General features: G+C 41.2%; 2 protein-coding genes across 2 annotated transcripts in view; one reads left to right on the forward strand and one right to left on the reverse strand.

Annotated features, from left to right (window-relative positions):
- On the forward strand, nucleotides 1–23,086 carry LOC137266174 (uncharacterized). Its single transcript, XM_067801660.1, has 7 exons — nucleotides 1–63; nucleotides 14,935–15,153; nucleotides 16,062–16,298; nucleotides 17,312–17,515; nucleotides 18,951–19,157; nucleotides 19,700–20,488; nucleotides 21,065–23,086. Exons 1-7 carry the CDS (start codon nucleotides 3–5, stop codon nucleotides 21,670–21,672), a joined length of 2,325 nt encoding a protein of 774 aa, XP_067657761.1. The 5' UTR covers nucleotides 1–2; the 3' UTR covers nucleotides 21,673–23,086.
- The window catches only part of LOC137266175 (uncharacterized), a 7,316-nt gene continuing 4,690 nt past the window's right edge, over nucleotides 20,969–23,594 (reverse strand). The window contains exon 2 of the transcript XR_010954967.1: nucleotides 20,969–21,720. The gene's annotated coding sequence lies outside the window, so the exon portion shown is untranslated. The remainder of the gene's footprint in view (nucleotides 21,721–23,594) is intronic.

Here is a 23,594-nt window from a genome sequence, read left to right on the forward strand (position 1 = left end):
CAATGCTTACTCTGCTGGTGTGCCTGTGCTCGATCCCTGTGGTAACGTGCGGAAGTGGCAGCAGTAAGTATAGTACTCTGTTTCTCCCTGTAATCATGAATGTACTCTGCATGGTCTGCTGGTTCCGTCATGTCCGTCTAGATAAGAAGTATCGAAAGGAGGTTTCAGAGTACTTCCGTCATCGGAATTCTGATAGACGACTGGGCCATTATACCTCATGGCACTAAGGTACATACACTTAATATTTCTGAAAAATGAGTATTCAGGAAACGAGTAATAACCTTGTTGGTTCAGAAGTGAAACATTATTCTATAACGAAGCAGAATATTGATGACTAAGTTTTAATGTTTTCATTCTATGAGCGTAGCAGCGGGACGCAGAACCATTACTCACACGTACAGACAAACAAGGTTGGGTCTAACTTTGGTGTGTCGAACATACGGCTGACTCGAAGTAAACACATGGTCACCTCATTTGCTTTCTTTATTTATAATTTTTCGGCTGTGACGGTATAAATGGTTCGATCATTGGCTATTGCATTCCACACGTGAAGATCCGGGTTAGAATTTTTCTTCAGTAACCCATGCTTGTAAGAGAAATTAGCGGGATCGGGTGGTCAGGCTCCCTGACTTGACTGCTTCATCCCATCGTATCCCAGTTGCATAGATTGGTGATCATGATGTTGATCACTGGATTATCTGTCCCAGTCTCGATTATTTACAGACCACCGCCATACAGCTGGAATATTGCTGAGTACGGCTTAAAACTCACTCACTCTTGCACTCCTGGTCCTTTATGACAATTGTTATCAGGAGGTATGCCAGGTATGTGTTCCATGGTACATGACACATACTTGTATTGGAATGTTTTGGCAACTGGATGAACCTCAGTAACTCATGTGAATAATTCAGTATGGACAGGGCACTATCTACATATACAACTATCCCTCATCGATATTTGACCCAGTGTTAGTTACTTATCTGGAAATCTACAGGAAGATCAGTTTAACCGATGTGTACACCCAGGTTGTTGAACAAACAACTAGGTATATAGGCATTGGCTGTGCTCTTTTTCTCGGGACACGCGGGTACTGTTTATGTAGAGTGAGTGAGGTCTTACGTCACTTATAGCAATATTCCAACAATATCACTACCATGGACACTGGAAATGGGATTTACACATTTTACATATTTTGGAATCGAACACGCGCCTTCGGCCGGATGAACAAACACTTTAAGCGCTAGGTTATCCCACTGTCCCCGCCGTGCAGAGGATGTGGGAGTGTATGTATATGGCAGTCCGTTGAAATGACGTCACGTTGGCTTGAACATCCTTGCAAATTATGAAAATGATTGAACAATAAGACGCTGTCAGACAGCAGGAACCCAACATAATAATACATAGCGTGGACAATGCTTAGCCACCAGCAGGTGCGAATCCTTCCTGGAAGCATGTGCGACTGAGCCGTATTTTCTTGTTTGTCCTTGACCGAAGGCGTAAAGATTACCTCCCCTTTACATTCAGACCGGCGTAAGGTCGGCGAATGTTGACATGAGTTGCTAAGATGCATCAGTTTTTTAAAATTAAATATTCATTTGAAAGTTTCAATGCACAAAGCGAGTTTCCCTTACATGAATTATTAATGACATTAGATTGGTCATCCTTCACTTTGCTGAGTGAGCAGGTGCGACCGTATAAACACACAGCAAAATCGGAAGTAAAACGTCAAAAACATACGTTTCCAGGAATTTTCTTTTCAGGCAAACAAGTGACACGCTTCATATGTTTGTGACAGGTACTTCGGTTTGGGAGTAGATCCCCATCCCCACCCCAAGTCTCGCGAACACCTGATGTCATCACTATTTGATGTAAACTTTAACATGATCGGACCATGATCACGAATTATTGAATTATGTAGAATATAGAATAGCACTTGTCTAACTCACATTGTCTAAAATGTGAGCTTCAGTACCTCGGTAAAACGTAAGTGGAGATGAACGGCGACGCAGGAAATATAGTGACCGAGGTAATCAACGGACGATGTATAGTTGTATACCACCCGTTGTTCGTTCCCGTGACATTTACTCTGACTTAAATTAAAGATTTAATTAGATTTTGAACACGTGTACGAACTCAAACACACAGAAGAGTATTTATGAATCAACGTAGAAGGCGATTACAGACGACATATTAACTTACCAAAAACCCAATACCGATCTTATCATGCCTCATTCAGCTCCAAGATAATTTTGTACACAGTGCTTAAAAGAGGTTTCTAAAAATGAAATCTTAACGGTATTACGACATATTCACAGCCTTATATAACCACAGATGATACATCAATGTTAAAACCAAAAAGGGAGGAAAACATAAAAGTCCTACCTGACAGCATGGGCACTGTGTATGACATGACTAATCTTTTCAACTGATGGTGTGATGGCGACCACCTGGTTTGATTGCTATGTCTTATCGCAGTGATTTGTGAGTTGATTCCAGTCTTCACAGGTATTCAGCTTGACCGTCTAATTACCTTCATAGAGTCGTTCCATGGAGGTACTGGAACCATCTGTCGTTTATATCAAACTGTTCAAATATGTTTCTGCAAAACAATCCATGCAACCCATGTTTTACCGAAATGAAAATTGTACATGCAGTATCGGTTGATAAACGAGAACAGGTTAAATAAAACACCTCAAGATATCTGAAAACACAGTCGGTTCCGAGCATGAGCATGTTGTCATAAATCACTATCAAATACCGATGACACCAGGTGTTCGCGAAAAGGTACGCAGCAAAGGTTCCAGTACAATCAACCTGAATATGGATTTCTTTTCAACCTGTAGCCGCTCAAACGAGCTTGTATCAATCAATGTTCATAAACATCATCTGCTGAAAAGGCAAAGAAGACCAAAACGTCATTAGGTTACGAGAGAATTATCAGTCTCGATTTTCTGCAGTAGAGATTTTACCTTAGAATGATGATACAGAGGTGAGGGCCTAGTGGTTATAGCGTTCGCTCGTCACGCCGAAGACATTGGTTCGATTCCCTCATGGTTAAGGTGTCTGAAGCCTATTTCCGGTGCCATGATATTGCTGGACCATTGCTAAAAGCGGCATGAAACCATACTCACTCACTCGCTCTAGAGGTCTTGTACTTTCTGCCAGTCGTAGCAGGTTCAAACATGGCTTTAATTGTTTTCTCGTACCCTTCGTACCTCCAATAATGTAACATAGGAGGTACGAATGCTACCAGAAAAGTTACGAGATCATTGGCTTATTACAGCTTTGTGAGACGCGGCCCAGGTATCTTAAATGTATTAAAACAAACTACGCTTAAAACGAAGGCGCTCATAAGAAACTGGTTGATATAACGAACATAGCCTGGACACCTTTCTGCAGAAATGTGTATATCGATCTACGGCCAAAACAGTGTGCGAAATAGCCAATGGCCCTCTAGCCCGTGGCTAGTACAAATAATGTCGGATCTTTTAATCTCCACCGTCACTGGCCCGATTGGGCAGTGAATTTTCATGGAGTCATTTCTTATGGTGCTTTACCTTTTTGTAATGTTTTGCTTAGTCTCTATACCCAAATTTCGGACTAGTGAATTATTTCGTGGGTTAGTTAACTTTGAGGCATAGCTAGCTCGACTAACTACCAAAACTTTGGAAACTACACACAGTGCATTTCGCACACTGGTTATAACGAACTAAAACTAGTTTTGGGTTTCCCATAACCATCATTTACTAGAACACATTCATAAAAATACTGAAGTCAAAATTATCCAGATATTTTATGAGTGTGTAAAAAGTTTGTGGCAGCTACTAAAAGCCTCTACTGAACAAGATACAGGCACAAAATTAATTCTGCATGCAAAATATATCATCCTTGGATAAAAGAAAAGCAAAATGATGTGTCAAACCTAATTATCATCACAACACTATACTATACTATACTATACTATACTATACTATACTATACTATACTATACTATACTATACTATACTATACTATACTATACTACACTACATACTACATACAAAGAGGTCTAATTCGCATCCTCAGTTTATTGGCAACCCAGATTGCGGACTGGGGATACGGATCCCGATTCTGAATTTTTGTTCACATTCGGGATTAAAATGCCAAATCTGAATTTGGTGCAGATTCCTCAAACTCGAATCCGTTTCTAACTTTAAGTTGCTCAATATGTTGGACTAAAAATTACCTACACACCCCGTATGAAATATACAAACTTAGTGTCTTCTCGCACTGTAACTACGCTGAATTCACCTTTTGGTCATCCAGCCATGGCCTCTTCATGTAAATTACCTACCACCAGTGTCCATATTTCGGTTGTACATGTACCAGTCATAAAGAATTAAAGTGATAACAAAATATAAATAAATTCATGCTTACCGGAATTACCCAGTGCTAATATTTTTGTTCATAAATGGCAACAATTAGAATTTCAAGACCACGACTTTTTACCAAGACAGTGGAGCGTAGTGTTCTATGGGTTAGAGGTCTTCATGAAGTTCAGCCAAGTACCTGTCCATGCAGAATATTAGATGCGTGGATAAGCACTAGTTTTCCTTTGGAATCTAATATCATGACGACCGGATAGTTTGTTTGCCCGGTACATATCTCTACATACTGGGCACGTCTTGAACTGACGTTCAAATCTGTTACAAGCAGCATGATAGACGACTCAAGCTGTAACCAACATGAAGCAGAACGAAAAAGTAACCTGTCCTAAATCTATCGCTTTAACAATGTAAACATATTCGTCCCTTGATATTACCACGGTCGATCTTCTTTATCTCAAGAGTTTGCTAAACGACACTACAAACATGGATCTGGCAGAAAAAATATGTCGTTGGTTTGAAGTAAAGCATTTGGAACATGTACACAAATGTGACTCAAAGTATAACGGCGAACGTTGTATCAACATCCGTTATGTACACTGCGTACAGTTATACCTCATACCAGCACGATGCGTGTTAGATTAAACATACACTCATTCAAACATAACCCATTGCCTGTGTTCAGCCAGAACTTTCGCACTTCAGCTTTCAGGCATACAGTATCAATACGCGAATACATGGCACGTTTTTATGGATTATATTCTTTCTTCCAGAGCTAATTGCTACTCCTTCATCAGCTCTGAAACGTCGTACAAAGAATAAAAATAAATTGTTATCCATAAAGACGTGTCATGTATTCATGTTCGTCCAAATTCTAAATGCCTTTCAAGAACGTTAATATACTGAGCAACAAAAGAAACGCGACTTAGTTTTTTTCGAAACTTGCGTCTCCTTTGTTGTTCAGTGTGTAAATACGCATCTACTCGATCGTGTGTCACTTCTTTCACGACCTGTATAACATCAGTGTGTGTACATCAGTGTCTCTAATCTATTGCCGGTACTTTGTTAATGAAAAGGTCTTTTCATGGCACCAACCCATGGTTCACGTATCTTTGTCTTGCTACAGGTGAGAATGTATCCAGTGAGAACACCGGAGTCAGTCATACACGAGATCTTGTGTTTTGAAAGACTTCATCAATGCTGATGTAGCTACACACCATCACTCAGCCATTCGTTGAGTGTACGGGGAGCCTAGCATATTTAGAGGGAGAACATTTATGCAATCCCCATCTATTTCTCAACACAATCGCCTTGTAAGTCGATGCACTCGGTCCACCTTGTCTGTCAGGCATTTATGCCTTGTCTATAGATGACTTTTTCTTGGTGCTGTAACGCCGTCTTCAGAGCAGTGTTGAGGTCGTCTTCACCCTCGAGGCTCCTACCACGAAGGTACTTCTTCAGATAATGAAACAGGTGGTAGTCACTTAGTGCGTGGTTAGGTAGGATTTCAAACCCATATTCATCGGCAGTGACCAGGGCAACACGAGTGGTATGGAGTGGGGCATTGTCCTGATGAAGAAAAACTCCAATTCCAACTGAGTTTGCCACGGTGCTTCTCCTTGATGGATTGTCTCACTTTCTTCAGTAGCGTGCCATAACAGTCCCCATTCATCGTAGGTCCTCGTGGAAGGTAATCTATGTGGACGATGACTTGGCTGTTCCAAAATATAGTGGTCATAACCTCCCTGGTCGATCTGGACGAATTGAACTTCTTGGTCAGAGGAGATTAAGTCTTGCCGTGCTTCAACAGCATGGATTCCTGTTCGCTGTCAGAGTCATTATGATGGATCCACGTTTCATCAGAAGTAACCAAACAAAAAAGAAAATCATTTGGGTTTTGTTTTTATCTTGTTCTCATGGCACTACTTATGCTGACCCTCATGAGCTTCATTCTGCAGGTGAGCATTCTTTGGACCCATCTGGAGCAAACCTTAGGCATATGGAGATGTTCATTCAGAGTGCTTACAACTGATCCAAATGAGATGCCACTTGACTGCTCTAAGTCGTTGATGGGGATTAGATAGTTGCTCGTTACGACAGTGTGCATTTGGTCAGTGCTGTCAGGACGGCGCTGGCTGTAGGCCGAATAAGACAGGATCATCTTCGAGACACTCTCTACCGCACTGGAAGTTTCTCACCCATCGTTTGATGGTTGGAGATGACGGGCAAGAATTCCCAAGCACAGCTGTCAGTTTGCCCTTCAAAGTGCTTCACCGAGGGGCCTTCGGGACCAAAAACGTTACGACTGCCCTGTACCCATGGGGGTAGGTGTGATTAGATTTCACTTGACCGGAAACAAGCAACATGAGCATGCCAAGATTTCGTTTATGTGAATGATGTAAGCCATTTTGCAATATGATTGTTATTTTTATCATGCACATATCAGAAGTAATTTAGATATGCTCTGGTATCGTATCGCATAGTGTCAATCACTGGATTGTCAGGTGAAAGACTCGACTGTCTGTAAAGTTATTGAATGACGTGTAAAAAAGACAGAATTGTTTCTATCTTTATTTGCAACAGTAATGTTCACAATGTGTATTCATGGACCAGTCATCTTTGTTGTAATAATTCACAGCACCAACAACCTCTTGTGTGAATCCTATGAATAGCGCATAACTAAAGACAGGCGCTTCATCAGTTAGATACCTTTCAACGTTTCTATGGTATTACCCTAAACTTCAGAATATAGTACATAAAACTTTGTTCAGTGACAGGCATGAACACTCCGATGTATCCCGGGATTTGTGTATTATATAGTAACGGGAGAAATGCTTCAGCCGCGCCGGGAGGTCTGGGTGACAGACACACTTGTGACAAAGATGTTGAATTGGCATCTTCATTAAATTCGATATCTTCTATAAGTAGAGTTTCCGATTTTATGGTGTTAATTATGTTAATGTATCACTGAGAAATAACCTCGTAGTAACATGGTAGAAGAGACTGTTTTCGAACTTTTAGTTGAAAATCTTGACAAAAGAGGCTCGTTTTGACTTTTGACGAAGGAGAATTTTCCCCGAAAGCATAAAGGAGATCACAAAATAAGTGATCAGAATTGATGTCCATGGATGTTATCTATGAGTTGAGTCACATATGGATTATTACATATATATTGTTACAGGCATACAGTGACAAGGCCAAGTCTGCCTTCATACACTTTAAGTACAAAGTCCAAATGAGTTTTCCAAAAACATGTTTATTCATTACATTATTATTAACAAACAGAAATTGACATTGCGAAAGTAATTCGTCATTCGTATGACATAGTTACAAAGGGTCAACTTCTCTCAGATACTTATGAATGAGATGCCCTCTCACGCGGGAAACAGCTTTTTTTCAGATTTGTATCGTCTATGAAGAAATCCAACATTTAACGCGTTGATTTAGCAGTTAACATCAGACGTCATTTATTTACATTATTGACAAACTGTCGTTTTAAGACAGAGATGTGGCTGTATCTGTGTTCTGCACGTTTTGTGACTTGACCCCATTCTCTTCCCACAGTGGTTACTTGTCATATCTCCATACAAACTTCTGTTTGAATACGGCCATATTTGCTGGTTCTCATAAAATCCCCTAGCGGCAAATAATCGCAGCTCGAATTGTCTTCCTGATTTCTATCCAATCAGAACGCGTAACACACCGACTTACATCCAGTTTTACTAACCAAGATGGCGACTTGTGTTGATGTGACACGGATGTACTCTGTCTAGAAGAAATATTTGCGCCTCGTGTTGGGGAAGAGGTTCTAGTTTTCCCGATCCATACGGAAATTACCGAGGTTGAAAAAACGTCGCTGATTGCACAACTAAATCAGATGGCAACCAAGCACGAATCTTGAACATTCGCTTACGAAAGAGCCGTGTTAGAACAGAGGTTCGTAGGAAGATGTGACAAGTAACCTCTGTGGGAAGAGAATAGACGTGACCCATGGCTTAAGGAACAACGCTTTGTCGTACGTTTTATGTTTTGGTTAATGATGTATTGTGTTAAATAATTACACATTTGGATTAATTAGGGTCTTTTCAGAGATAGAATATCACTACACAAATCCTTGAATCCTGATAGTTCACATGGAATTACGTTTACTTACTTTAAATCATCCACCATCACACACAGCTTCATGACACTGTCCCTGTATTTAATCTCCAGAGACAGTCAGGGAAATAAATTACATCAGAGGGATGGGATATGACGGAAACAGTAAACAGACGCTCGTGTCATATTTTTTAAAAATGACAAAACGACATCCCCGATGTCAGGAGTACACTGTTAAACATCTTCCAAGGCAATAGAAAGTCTACAGGTATGATGAAAGGTAGCTAGAAGTGAGATAAACAAGGGCGGGTGCGATACCCTACATGGGTATGAATGTGTAAAGCCATGGCTGGTGACCCTGCTTTGACGTTGCTGAAATATTGCTGAAATCACTATAGCCGAGCTTATTCCAGCAATACATTAACTGCTTCCTAATAGTAAAGTTATTCTATTGAAGTATTTTACAATCCTATGATCAAATATTGACGATACACACGGGAATTATCGAAGACACTGACTTCCCGTGTACCCACATAACCAAAAGGTCTGTTGGCCAACAAGATGAAATCCATAACAGCATCGGCAATACTGGCTACTCTCTACACACGCACAAACACACACGCACACACACAATGAATCACAGGGTATTTTCCAAGTGTTAAGTCCAATCGCGATGAATTATAAGGGACAAAACAAAAGAGGCATCAGCGCCGTTGGTTGAGCGGTATTGGATGCCTGTCTGTGTCTCGATCCACAAAGTGTTCTTAGCACTACGACATCGTAGGATCAGGGCCCTGGTCACCCTTCACGTCAAAACCCTCGGTTCTATTTCCTACGTGCCTACAATGTGTGAAGCTCATTTCTGAAGTTCCCAAGGAATGTCACTAAATATTGCGAAAAATGTAAAGAGAAAACCAAACCATACTCACTTATCCAGTGTCGTCAGTATAGTTTGCCGAATAGTAAAATGTTGGAGTACATCTCATCCTCGCTCTGTCTTCACTGATACGTTCATTCATGCCATTGCCTTTATCACAATACTACATGCCTAGCAGGCACAAAAAGGTCATCAGTCCAGGAAACTGGGGACTTGGACACCGTCTACATGTAGAGCAGGAAACTGGGGACTTGGACACCGTCTACATGTAGAGCAGGAAGCATGTCTGTACTGATCACAATTGGTTGTAATGTGATGTCTTTTCTAAACGCGCCACAGCTGCTTGCATATTCCAGTGAACATATATGGAGAAACATAGATAATTAAACATGACACACGCCAATGACGAACAACGTGTTTGACATCCAACATGAATTACAAGTCTCGGAACATGTCCCATGGGGTCATGTATTTCGTTTTCTTTTAATACTCGCTCCGCTAATTGAAAGTAGCACGCACGGAAGCCCCCTTCAGATCCGAGTTCCTGCTGCAAAAATATCATCACTGCCAGCAACGGTCGTGCTGATAACAACCAAGGCGGGTTTAATAATTTCTTGCGGTATCATTTGATTCGAAAACTGGTTACTGTTAAGCTAGTTAATGCAAAACACATCTGAGCCCAAAGCAATGGCGTCGTGTCAAGTCCGTCTTTAAGCAGTCATTCCATTATCTGTTTTTGTTCCATGATTTTTTTCTCAGCGGGGAGTTTTAACTTATAAGATAAATTATTTTATTTCAAAACAAAAGCACAGCAACAAGAAACAACAAACATTTACTTTGTATTGACTATTAGTAAACAATCCCTCATCTATGGTGAGAAGCAAAGTTGATTTCACAGTTTAAAATATCTTATTGTTCAGATTCTTTTCTCCGCTAGTTTTGGTTTCCATACTAGGGCTCAAGACTCAGTACCCAGTCACTAAGCTGTTTTGACGGCTAACATATATTGACAAAACAATTTCTTTGGCCCATAGCTGTACCGATCACATTCGGTGTATCGCATTCGAAGTCATTATGAAGTAACCCAAAGACTGTGAGATGGCATCGATGTGTACTTGCCGTCGAAAGGCCATTGGATTTGACCAGAACGTTATAAACACATCACTTCTCTGACCTCTTGTGGGATTAGGATGTGTGAGATGCCCGTATTACCTGTTTTTAAATCTATGGCAGGTACTAGATATCGAATAACCATTTCGTGCTTGTTTCGTATTAACCACCATCAAACTTTATTAATTTTGTCTTTTTTGTGTGGCGGTTGATCTTTACGCTATCATGCAGAGACAAAACATGTCAGCTTGACGTCAGACCCCATGTTACATGCGACATACCCGTGAAGACCAATTTTAAACCCAGAATTCCACGGGGAGACCAGGGTATCCTCTCACAAAGCCCTAAGGTGATCATAGGTCACTAAGGTCATATTAGTGCAATGTTAAGGAATGGGAGCTGGGTTAACCGAAGAAGGTTGCTTCGTGAAAGGAACCCCGGAAACCAATATGTCTGGGAACGGTGCGGAATGCGAGTCCTTGTATCCTTAGGATGCAGCTGAGAGTTCTAAAGCCGTTGAAACGCCGTTAATAACGCCTTCGTCTTCCCTTCTTCTTTTGATACAGCATTCTTCAAACTTCTGTCTCAACCTTTCTAACGACACGGCGACTGTTAATAATTGTTTAGTTTTCAAGTAAATATTTTCTTTTTTCTTCTTGTTGAAGGCAGCCAGCAGAAGATGTGACAGCCGTCCTTAAATAATGCAGGCTGGGTCAGCCAATCTCAAAAACATGTCGCGACAAGGACCACAAGCACGTCACAACAACAACATAACATACATATTTGAAATGTTAAACCAACAATGGGTGAAACCAAATCGTGACATCAAAAAAGGTCGGCATGACCACTTGTTCTGTTGCCTCGACTATCCAGCCCGCTTCGATCCTTTCCTTTAACCAAAAGGATATATACATCCAAATATCCAATTTTCGGGAGCATGGACACCATCTTCACCCTCTCACTCCGCTAATTGGGATATTAAGTAACCTTAGTCGCTTATAATTTTTTTGACAACAATAATTGCCGCTATCGCAATGTGCAATTTGTTTTGCTCAAATATCATGTTAATAAATAACGTTGGGCGGAGGGCGATAGCGAGGCTTGGCTATGGGTCAAGGTGTCATCAAATCTGGCTCTGTGACAAAACGTGTGAGTAATCTGACTCGAGACACCAGAAAGGGCAGCAGACAGAATACCATGAGAGTGTGAGGATTGTGTAGCTGGGACTTATCACAAAACCTGATAGCCGACAAACACAGATGTTTTGTTTTGAGGCATGGAAGCTCGTGGGGAGGCCACTTGAAGCACGTATGTTTTAATAGTCCGAATCCTTACGTGTTCCTTTGTGAAACCTAGAAAGACTAAACATGTGGTTACGCCAATTTTAGAAATATTCCAGCAATACCACAACTCTCCCATCGTATCCATGTTGAGAATCGAACCCGGGTCTTCAGCGTGGCTAATGTGGAGGCTACTTCCTGTTTTGTTCTCCATTCTTCCGAGCTTGAACATGTCACAAATAACAGAATTGTTACTGTAAAAGACAGCTAATGGCTTGTCACATATCACCAACAATATTAGCACCTATGGAGTTGGTGGGGTAACCTATTGGTCAGGGCTTGTCATGACGTAGACCTGAGTCCCCCGCATGGGTACAATGTGTGAAGCCCATTTCTGGCGTCCTCCGACGTGACATTGCTGGACTATTGCTAAGGGCGGCATAAAACCACATTCGTTCACTCATGTGTGATACCTTTCTAACCATTATTACAAAGGCTAATTCTCTCTTTTGCTCCGTTCAGACATTATTGAGAGTTTGAACAGGGTCGATGAAATGATAAGGGCATTTCTGACATTTCGAAACCCAACTTAAACATTACCTGGAGGCAAAAGAGAGTGCTGTCTACTTCCTCTTTTTAAGCGTTCTACTTTACGTGAACTTGTGCAAGTCTTTATCGTTAGATATGAAAACGCCAACAATAGGAGCCCATAGGAATGCGGCAAACAACAGAGGTTATGCAAACAAACATTGACATAAATGTTGCCACTGTCGTCGGCATCACCCAGTAAGACGGAACATTGTCTTGGCTAAATTGTCTTATAACTCGGTCTTTATTGTTCAGATCGATAGATCGATCATCAAAGTGTGTGTTCGCCGTAACCATCGTGATTGCTGAGGAAATCAATATTTGATACACTAAAACAGCGATGACAGCTTGTTTCCTGTGCCTAAACAAGCAAAGTCAAAACTTCACAAGAAGGACCTTGAAGGCCTGGTGTATCAAATACGAAACTAGCCACCGTAATTATGATTGTGTAGCTATTCAGTAATTCACATCCACTGTCAGATTATAATTTACTAGTAATTCAGGGTTTCATGCTGGAACCGCGATCAATAGAAATGTTCTCTTCTGATGTTCTTGTGGTGAAAAACCTCTCAGCTCTTGTTTGTTTAACGTCGCACTGGAATGTTAACGTCATCCTACCGGATGTCAATCTCATCCTACCGGGTACCCACATTGTTTGCTGGAATAGCAGAGGCATACCTCGAAAAAAAGAGAGCATTTGCCTGAGGACATATCATATCACTGATTTGTTTCAGTCTTGTTCAATACCACGCCCAGCAATACCCCCGATACATATCAGCAAATAATCGAGTCTGGGCCAGAAAATCAAGTGATTCACACTGATCTACGCACTTTGGAATGCTCATGCGATGGCACTCGGTCCCTTTAGTTGTCTCATGACAAGCTTAGCTAACTGAAAACCAAGTTGAAATGGGCAATATATTAAATAGGAACGATTCATTGAGACAGATAATGAGCATGTTGTTTTGCGTGTCTATTCATGCACATAAACTGAAAAGCAACAAACTATATCCACTATACTGTTTCCATGTCGACTGATAACAGGATAGGATTTTTCACTGAGCTGATTGACGTCACCTGTTTCTATTATGGTAGACAAATGTGTGTGTGTTAATGATCAAATTGGCAGATTGTGAAAACATTATTACTGACGTATTTTTAGATTTATTCTAATTGAGAACAACTCGTGTTTATCCGCTACAGCGATTTACACAGTTTGTTCTCCGGCTTTTTATATCTAAAAGTCTAAAATATACAATAATATATTGAGCAAACAATGATCAAGTTACAGTGAATCACAATTCAGATTTCTAATACACTGCAATTGAGTCACATAACTAAGGTAATGGATCACAAATCTAAAATATTAACTCACCATAGTCCTGGTATTAGAGAGAGCAGAAATACTAGATGAAGCTTGTTTACACAGAGCAGTCAGGAACCGGAGTGTCAGTCATGAATCTTTACAAACAGACGATGTTAGACAGAGGTAGAACTCCAGATTTAAAGTCCGAGTGTAAGTCCGTGTGTGTCCATCAACACAACAACCAGTCATCAACACTGACGCAGCGCCGGGAACATTATTTTTAGATATATCCTAATTGAGAACAATTCGTGTTTATCCGCTACAGCGATTTACATAGTTTGTTCTCTGTACATCTAAAAGGCATGAATATAAAAATATAAATATGTTAAAGTAATTGTTTAATTGTTTCATTACATCAGTTCAGCTGGTAGTTTAGCGTTACCTTTGTCCTCAAATGCCATGACTTCATTGAGGTGATGATTTCACTGACAGCCACAACTCAATCTCCATTAACGTAAACATAATAGAGAGTCTTCAGACTTGCAATCAGTGCATGTATGGTGATCCTAAGAGACCGTCTTTGCACGATATTGATCGCTATTAGCTGTGTCCTATTAATGTCATCTCCACATCACAACCGATTCACGGTTAAATGTCGATCGTCAACAGTTCAGGTTTTAGGTACCTAAAACTAAACTAAACTTAATTCGAACACGTGTGTTCGCTACTGTGTGCGAAACGTCCGAACTGTCGGGTGTGCTTAAATGTTACGTCTCTCAACAGTTACCATTCCAGCTTGACTAGGGCACAAGAATCTCTACCTAAACGTCGCACTCACGAAACAAAACAAGTGATTATCCATAAAACGTGTCAATATGTGATTATCCATAAAACGTGTCAATATTATAACACTTATCTTTGTTCCCATTCATGGACTGAACATTATTATTCCATTATCCAATTTCAAGCTATAGAATGTTCTCTGTATCTTAAGATTTTACCATTCGGGATTTCTTCATGAACTGTTTATGAAGAGATACATGACTGAAATGCATTAAGGTGCCATAGCACTAAGGCATAATCGATCTTTACAATTTTCAAGACTGTAGGGATTAGCCCAGTGGTTAACGCGCTAGTTCGTCACGCCGAAGACTCGGGTTCGATCATTCCACATAGGTACTGTGTGAAAGCCCATTTCTGGTGTCCCCCACCGTCATCTTGCTGAAATATTGCTAAAAGCGGCGTAAAACGTAACTTATTCACTTCAGTATTGTAGCGCAACACTTGCTGATGTTACATGTTTAATTGCAGATATATACAACGCAGCCCTTCTGAAAAATACAACGCAGAGTTCAGTAATGACCATCTTCGCTGAGCTCCACAGTGGGCTGGGAGTGGACGGAGGAGACACGCAGTGGGCACAGGTCATTCACAATTGCTCCACCACCAAAGAACAGACGAATTCCACCTGGAAAGTCACCTTCGACACAGAAAAGCTCATCAACTCCATCAACATCACGACATCCTATGGTAAAGAGCTACAAATACCATCTCGCACACATAGGTTATTATGTGTGTTGTCTCACACTCACTCACACTCACAAGTTTTGAAAACCAGGTTACGCGAAACTCATCAGTTCGAGCAAACTCTGTCTTAAATGTTACTATTCCAACCCACTTGTGTCGAAATGGGTGTGTCGAATACCCAACTCAGTGGAACCTGTTCGTCCCAGCAAACACTGTTTTGAGACCAAAAATACGTTTTACCCCGAACACAGAATGGCGATATAAACCTGTAGAGTTTGCGTGGCTCTTAGTAGCTTAAAGGCGGCGTGAAACATCTAAACCGGAAACTTTTGACGGATAAAACAAACAATCATAAGGTTGAAACATTTGTAGCTCTCTAGATAAGCTGATCTTCAAGATCCTCATGAGTTTAAGACATACACATGTGGATTTCTCAGGCCAGTCATCGAGTCATCAGCCAGTATAAAGTACGATATGTATAAGTGTTACTGTCAGTCTTGAATATGATGTTCTTGACTCCAGATTTAAAGTCCATGTGTGTCCATCAACACAACAACCAGTCTTTATATACATTGAAACAACGCCGGGAACATTCGAGCAAAGTATGGCTGTATCATCTAGTCAGAACATTCGCGAAGAGGAAGTAAACAATAGATTAGCAAGGGCCGGTAAATGGAGCGTCATCAAGAAGGCCTGCCGCTAAAAATACTATTGCCAATGCACATATATGATATCAAAAGTGACCCACAATTCACTCACAAAACTCTAAACATTGTGACCCAATGATAACTATCACTTAATCAATGATAAATCCAATTATAGGGAACACACTCTCGTGACATAAGACATATGAAATATGCACTGTACAAATGTTCAGCCCTAATAAAATATTGCATTTTCACCTATTACAGAGTATCCCCTTAGTGACTTTGTCGTGGAGATAACGTCTTGCCATAACGGCGTCTGTTCTTACACCCCCTGCTACCAGACCAACGAAACTGTGCCTCCAGGGGAGACAATCCAGGTACAATGTGATCCTATAGGTGGGTCGACTGGAGGAACTTATGCAAAAAAGATTCGCATCCGATTATTGGGCAATAAGAAGAGGCGACTTTCCGTGTGTGAAGTGGAGGTGTATTCCCCAGTAGGTATGTGTCCATTGTCCGTGTGTGAAGTGGAGGTGTGTTCCCCTGTAGGTATGTGTCCATTGTCCGTGTGTGAAGTGGAGGTGTATTCCCCAGTAGGTATGTGTCCATTGTCCGTGTGTGAAGTGGAGGTGTATTCCCCAGTAGGTATGTGTCCATTGTCCGTGTGTGAAGTGGAGGTGTATTCCCCTGTAGGTATGTGTCCATTGTCCGTGTGTGAAGTGGAGGTGTATTCCCCTGTAGGTATGTGTCCATTGTCCGTGTGTGAAGTGGAGGTGTATTCCCCAGTAGGTATGTGTCCATTGTCCGTGTGTGAAGTGGAGGTGTATTCCCCAGTAGGTATGTGTCCATTGTCCGTGTTAGAAGGAGTTTTTTGAGGAGTGTCATTTGGGTATCGACTCTGAGAGTAGAACTGTTCCAAACGCCGTTACGTTAAACATTAACGACCCGGTAAATATCTGCATTCTAGCAAAGAATAATGTTTTTATGTGGAATGTTAATAGTTTCCATTGTCAGTCAAATGTCTTCGAATGTGACTGTGGTTTGACGACCTTAAATGCTATATTCCTGCAATTTAACGGTGGAGACGCCATGGATGAAAAAAAACCAAGTGAGCCAGTCGGTTTCAAAGACTCTTCGAACATAGTATGTCATATACTATATGTCATATACTTGTAAGACAAGACCATATTAACACAGTTCCCACCGATCAACTTCAGAAAAACATACAATGACGAATGATTATAAGGTGACTAACGGAATCGGTTGGTCAAGTTCGCTGACTTGATTGACACCTGTAATCATATCCCAGTTGTGCATATCGATGCTCATACTGCTGATCAGTTGATCGTCTGCTCTAGGCTCGATTATTAACAGATCGCCTCCACAGAGAAGGAATATTACTGAATGTGACGTAAAACTAAACTCATTAACTCACACAGGGTAATGATTTCAGAGGTCTACAGGCTGAATATTCCGAACTTTCTATAATTGTTGTCTTTTATCTTGTAATTCAGATGTAACGCACAACATAGCGTTGAACCAGGCCACACATCAGAGCTCTGTGCAGGATACGACATTTTCAAGGTCCGGCTGGCTGGCAGTGGACGGGAACGATAACCAGAACCAGTCGTATTGCAGCGCCACTAGGAACACTAGCGACCCCTGGTGGCAAGTTGATCTGGAATCCGAAAAAGATATTGAACTTGTCATTATACATGGTACGAAAACATACACGAAAAATGTAATTGTGACTGCATATGACTGAACACTAACACAGTTGGGGTGAAACGGGTGTGTCTCTGAAGAACATCTGTATTGTATTCTATCATTGCCATCTCATGGCGTGTAAAATGTGTAAAAACAACCAAAAAAAAAAAAAAAAACCCGAAAAAACACAAAAAACAACCCAACCCAACCCCCACCCACCCCCATAAGAAACCCCCAAACCCTCCAACCAAAACAACAAAAAAAAACCCCAACAAAAACAAACAAACAAACAAAACCAACACCCCCCAAACAAATACAAACAAACAAACAAAACCACCACCAACAACAGCAAGAAAAAAAACCCACACACAACCCCCACCCCCCCTTAAAAAAACCAAACAAAAAAACCCAAAAACAACCAAGAACCGCAAAAACAAAAAAAACAAAAACAAAAAACAAAACAAAACAAAACAAAAAAACAACAAAAAACAAAACCCAAAACATACAAAAAAAACCCCAATACAACATAACAAAAAAAACCCGACGTCGTGGGCAACGTCGATTTGCTATTGTTTTGTCGTAGATCAATACTGTGTACTTCTGCACGACGTCGATGTCGATGTCGACGTAGTCTTTTTTAAGCGACGGCACCCATGACGTCGTTCTTTTTCAAGCGGCGGCACCCATGACGTCGTTCTTCTTTAAGCGACGGCACCCATGACGTCGTTCTTTTTCAAGCGACGGCACCCATGACGTTCTTTTTTAAGCGCTACGCGATGGCAGTTATAGGACACCATTGTATTGGGACATCAAAAAAGGCTTGAAATATTACATTAACCTGTGTACACACAGCATAAATAACTGGATATCATTTCACTTAAAAGATTGACTTCGTTGAGGTTTAACTTTTAAACAAATAATTACAGAAACAGGTTTGTCAGTTTTCATCCTTACTAAATACCCAGTCACTTTCTGAAAGAATACATAATTTACAGTGGAAGCTGTCTAAACCGGCAGTCATTGGGACTGAAGAAAAAATCCGGTTTAGACAAAGTGCTGGAATGTAGAGCTGGTGTTAAATGTTCAGCCATGGATGGGGCCGAGATTGTATGCCGGTGTTGACAACACTGGACAGATGCCGGTTTTGAAAGCTTCCACTGTACTTCCGAAACGTTATATTCCCAGTGTAGGCCTATTGGCCTAATGGTTAAAACCATCGCTGGTCACGCTAAAGACCCGAGTTCGACTGCCCACATGGGTACAAGATGTGAATTTCTAGTGTCCCCAGCCGTGATATTGTTGGATTATTGCTCAAAGCAGCGTAAAGCCAATTGACTCACTCAATATTACTAATTTGAAACCTTAAATCGTACTCGATCTATATCTTAACACTACATAGAACGAAGCGCAGGCTGTAAGAATAAAAGCAGACCTTCTCCATTGCAGGTGATGCATTAGAAAACCTCACAGTGTACGTGGGGGTTCATTGTTGGCCTGATGAAGTTTGCTACAACATATGTGCTGAACGCACAGAGATGGGAGATCACTTCTACCTGACTTGCGGCGCAAACACTACTGCACGATACGTTAAAATTGCCCTGAAAATGCAGGGCATATTAATTCTGTGTGACGTCAAAGTTATGGTATATTATGGTAGGTATTTAACATGTAACGCTACAATGTAATTGTTGGGATGAAGAAATTTAGTATTAACGAGTATTTGATATACGGTAATTCATAACTGTAATTTGTCGTTCACATGAGCAGCTGGAGACCAATTCTTACCCTATTTTCATGGGTGCAGCACTTAAAGGGATTTTGGATGTTTGCAATGGGAGTTTTGGAAACTGACCTTTAATACCTGATATAGGTTGTGACAGTTTGGTCATGGAAATAGAGTTGCCCGTGGCAGCTGACACTTTCATAGAGGAGTTTGTTCCCCCGTCACACCCAAACCAGGGTTCGATTACCCCCATGGGTGCAATGTGTGAAACCTGTGTCTGGTGTACCCTGCCGTCACATTGGTGAAAGCGGCGTAAAACCATACTCACTCGTTCCCATAATTTTCACAAATATTTTTACTTGCATAGGAATATGTTGAAAGGAAGATAACTGAGATTAGTTATTCTCCAACGTTGACGTTGTGGTCAATGTCTACATGGTGTTTGAAGAAGTGTATACATGTACATTTACAGATCCCACTACGTCTACAGGATCAGCTGACAATGTAACCTATGCAGAGACCACCACTGGTGCTACCAACAACACTTGGACAACACCAAGCTACAACGAAACCACTTCAACTCCAACAACCAGCACAAGCTACAACATAACATCTGCGAATGCGACAACGACCCCAAGTAACAACGCAACCACTTTACGCGAGACAACGCCCCTAAACAACGCAACAACTACCCACGAGACAACGCCCCTAAACAACGCAACAACCACACACGAGACAACGATCCCAAGCAACAACACCACTACTACACCGGAGATAAGGACCCCAAACAAAACTTCAACAGCTACCCACGAGACAACGATCCCTACCAACAACGCAACAACTACACACGAGACAACGACCCAAAGGAACAACGCAACTACAGTACCTGAGATAACAACTCCAAACAACAACGCAACCACCGTGAATGAGACAACAACCCGCAGCAAGAAAAATGAAACGACCCCAGGCAACAATGTAACCGATTCAGCTGCTGCAACGACAACGACAACAACAACAACACTAAGCAGTACCGTAACCAGTTCATCTGATAATTCCCATAATAACAGTTCAGCAGAATCTTCAAATAAGACTTCGCCGCTGACAACTCCAGAAACAACAACAACAACGACGACTACTACTACTACTACTACAACTACAACAGAAGCAAACACTGACCCTAAACCACCAGCATCGTTAGAAAGCCAGATTACGACAACAGCACATAGCGACTATGCGACTTCCCCAAATAATAGTCTGTCAGGTAAGTTAACTGTCGAACTAGTAAGTGAGTGAGTGTAGTTTTACGCCACTATGAGCAATGCACCAGCAATTTCACGGTTGGATTTAACCAGTGGGTGGTGGACATTCTTTTTTACAGACATGGTTCTGATTACGTTTGAAATATTGTTCATGCATATGTAATTCAACATCGGGTCAGACTCCGATCCGATACTCGTGTAGGTCAGGTTTAGAATTGGGCTTCAACAACCCATACTTGTCGTAAGGGGCGACTAACGAGATCGGGTGGCCAGACTCTCTGACTTGGTTGACACGTCATCTTAGCCCAGTTGCGTAGATCGATACCCATGTTGTTGATCACTGGGTGACCAGTCTGGCTGGAATGGCTTGAACATTGTTGACTGCGACGTTAAACACCAAAAGAAACAAACAATCGAACTTCAGGAATTCCCCTGTCATTGGATTGTCATTGTGTTACAAGCAACATACCGTTCAACGTTTTTCGAAATGACTTCACAACAAAGACCATAACATTTATACTAACACAAAACACACTTCAAATCAATCATTTCTTCTACAGATACATTTCCATTTACAGGTAACACAGCAATCGGTCCAAATGACGACCCATCTACAGCTGATGTTCCTGCATGGACAACGTATCCAACAATTAGACCAACCAACACAGTTCATACAACAGAGCCCACTTCAGCCTATGACCCAATCATCAGTCCAACACCGACATCCACATACCCCAAAACCGATACTATCCCGAAACCCGAACCAAGTACCCCAATAAGCCATCAGACAATCCAGCCATCCAGTCAAGGACTCCAGGTCACGTCCGATTCAGACCTCGCCTTCTTCTACTCGACCATCCAACCAGTGGAGAGCGTGGATATGTTGAGCGAGGGGTTTACCACCCAGATAAGCTCCATCATCGTCCTGTGTTCTTGCTACTGCAAGGCGCCCAACGAGACCAACAAAGCCATCTCCACGGTGAACCTCAGAAGTCTTGCTGTGGACAAGAGAAACGTGTCCAAGTTCAAACGTCGGTTCTACAGCGTGTTGGATGAACGCCCCTCTGCTATTTCTATTGGGTCGACAGGGGTCTTTTGTCTGGCTTTCGTATTTTGTCTTTTTGTTCTATCCGACGTGGATTATGTATTCAGAAATAAGAACAAAATCGCAGAGGGAAAGATGTAAAATCCTCAACTCGAGACACCGTGATTAGAAGTTCAAGGACGAGGTTTCCTGAAACGAGATCAAATCATATAGACATAAAAATATCTTATACTGTATTATGTAAATGAAAGTACCTTCCCACGCGGGCACAGATTAGACATTGTCCAGCAAGGCATAAGAATTTTCCCAGCTTTTTCAGGAACAAGGTATATTTTAAACAAAATCTTTTATAACATAATTTTCGCTTGCAGAGTTTAGCATTTTGCCGGTGTATTCAGACACTGCTTTCTCAAGTAGTGTTCTCCCTTGTGTGAGACACTTGACTGGTGTCAATAGTCTGTGTATGTTTCGTGGAGTACTATGTATATAACTGTTTATATTTGTCCACGTGTTATTATTGTGTGATTGCGAAACCCTCAGGTATTTCCTCTCACGATCTCAGTTGCAAAAGTGCCTTATTGTAGATATGAAATGTAACAGGCTTTCTTATAATTCTGCTTAAACCTATTATGATTTTTTTGGTTATTCATCCCAACCGTGATAACGTAAGCACTTTTTATAGTGGTCCATGACACACTCACTCACTCACGCTATGTACCGTTATGCACTGTGTAATGTCGTTGTAATACCAACGCTTACTATAGTATGATATTAAGTGTTTTCAGCTCGATATAAAGAATGCTTCGTGTTCCAAATGGTATGACCAGGTAGGTTTGTTTCTATTTCATGGCTTATTTTACCAAAATATATATTGCATGTAGACGTTCAAGATTAGCCATACATCAGTGGACGATTCTGCCAAATTACTTACGTTTACACAATCTAAATGTCTAATGAACCTTGTGTCGTATGTATTCACATAGCTTTGGATTTATGGACCCGGCTGAACGATGTATTCTTATAACATAAGTCTTACGGACACGTTTAAAGATGTACTACCACGACATTGGACTTATGGACACGACTTATGGACCACAACATTATTATCACAAAAGCCTTATGGACAAACACACGTCGTATTCATCAGAATGATCGACTTATTCTCACAAGAACTTGGACAGATGTGAGTTTGCCCCTTATTGTCTTTACGCACAAACCGTGATGCATTTAAGAACGTTGTAATGTGAAGTAGAAGTCATGTGAATGTTTTTCAGTGTTACTGTCAATGTTGATGTTTGTATCAAATCATGACTAGACTTCTTTGTGAGGCAGTTAGAAGCTGGGGCAGTAAGGAAGGATAGGAATGTATGGATGAACAACTTCTTGATTGCAGTGACGTCATTGTCATTCTCACACTGATACAGAAGCTGTTCTTCCAAACATTGTTATCCTGCCTCGTGACGAGGCTGTTGTATCACAAGTATTTGGGAATATATGCACCTGTTTACCGTCATACCTGACATCACCTACCGGTGGAATAAACACGTACAGCATTGACTCCAGAGTTGCATTTACTGTGAGTGAATGAGTGAGGGAGTGAGTATGATTTTACTACGCGTATAGCAATATTCCAGCAATAGTGCCCGTAAGTAGGTCACGGTACTGCGCGAGACCTTAATACTTCCGGTGACAAAAGACGTTTCATGCCTTTTAGAATAGTCTCTTGGTTGTCAGTTGACGGCAAGGAACCGATAACCCTTGGAACCCAGGAACAACAAATGTCCGATCTAACCATACCCAAATTAGCCAGCCATTACGACTGTCCAGAGCTTTGGTGCGGTCTAGTAAGGTCAGATTTTGGCGGTCGCGCAATATGGTGCTAGAACTTATTCTTGAATGTAGGCTTGTCTGGTACCGGAAGTAAGCTGGGCCCGTGATGCATATCGCACGTTGGCGCATGCAAAGGGTGTCGGGAAGACTTACAGGCTCTATTGTTATTATTAGCATTAGTTACGCATTTTCTCGACAGTGTGAAAATACATCCGTTTCCTAGGACAGAAATT

The sequence above is a fragment of the Haliotis asinina genome, chromosome 15, assembly GCF_037392515.1.
Source record: "Haliotis asinina isolate JCU_RB_2024 chromosome 15, JCU_Hal_asi_v2, whole genome shotgun sequence".
NCBI classification, from domain to species: Eukaryota; Metazoa; Mollusca; class Gastropoda; order Lepetellida; family Haliotidae; genus Haliotis; species Haliotis asinina.

Coding starts and splice junctions, on each gene's coding strand:
- LOC137266174 (XM_067801660.1), top strand. CDS start 3: ATGCTTACTCTGCTGGTGTGCCTGTGCTCGATCCCTGTGGTAACGTGC. Junction 15,154..16,061: donor CAACATCACGACATCCTATG/GTAAAGAGCTAC, acceptor CACCTATTACAG/AGTATCCCCTTAGTGACTTT. Junction 20,489..21,064: donor CCCAAATAATAGTCTGTCAG/GTAAGTTAACTG, acceptor TTCCATTTACAG/GTAACACAGCAATCGGTCCA.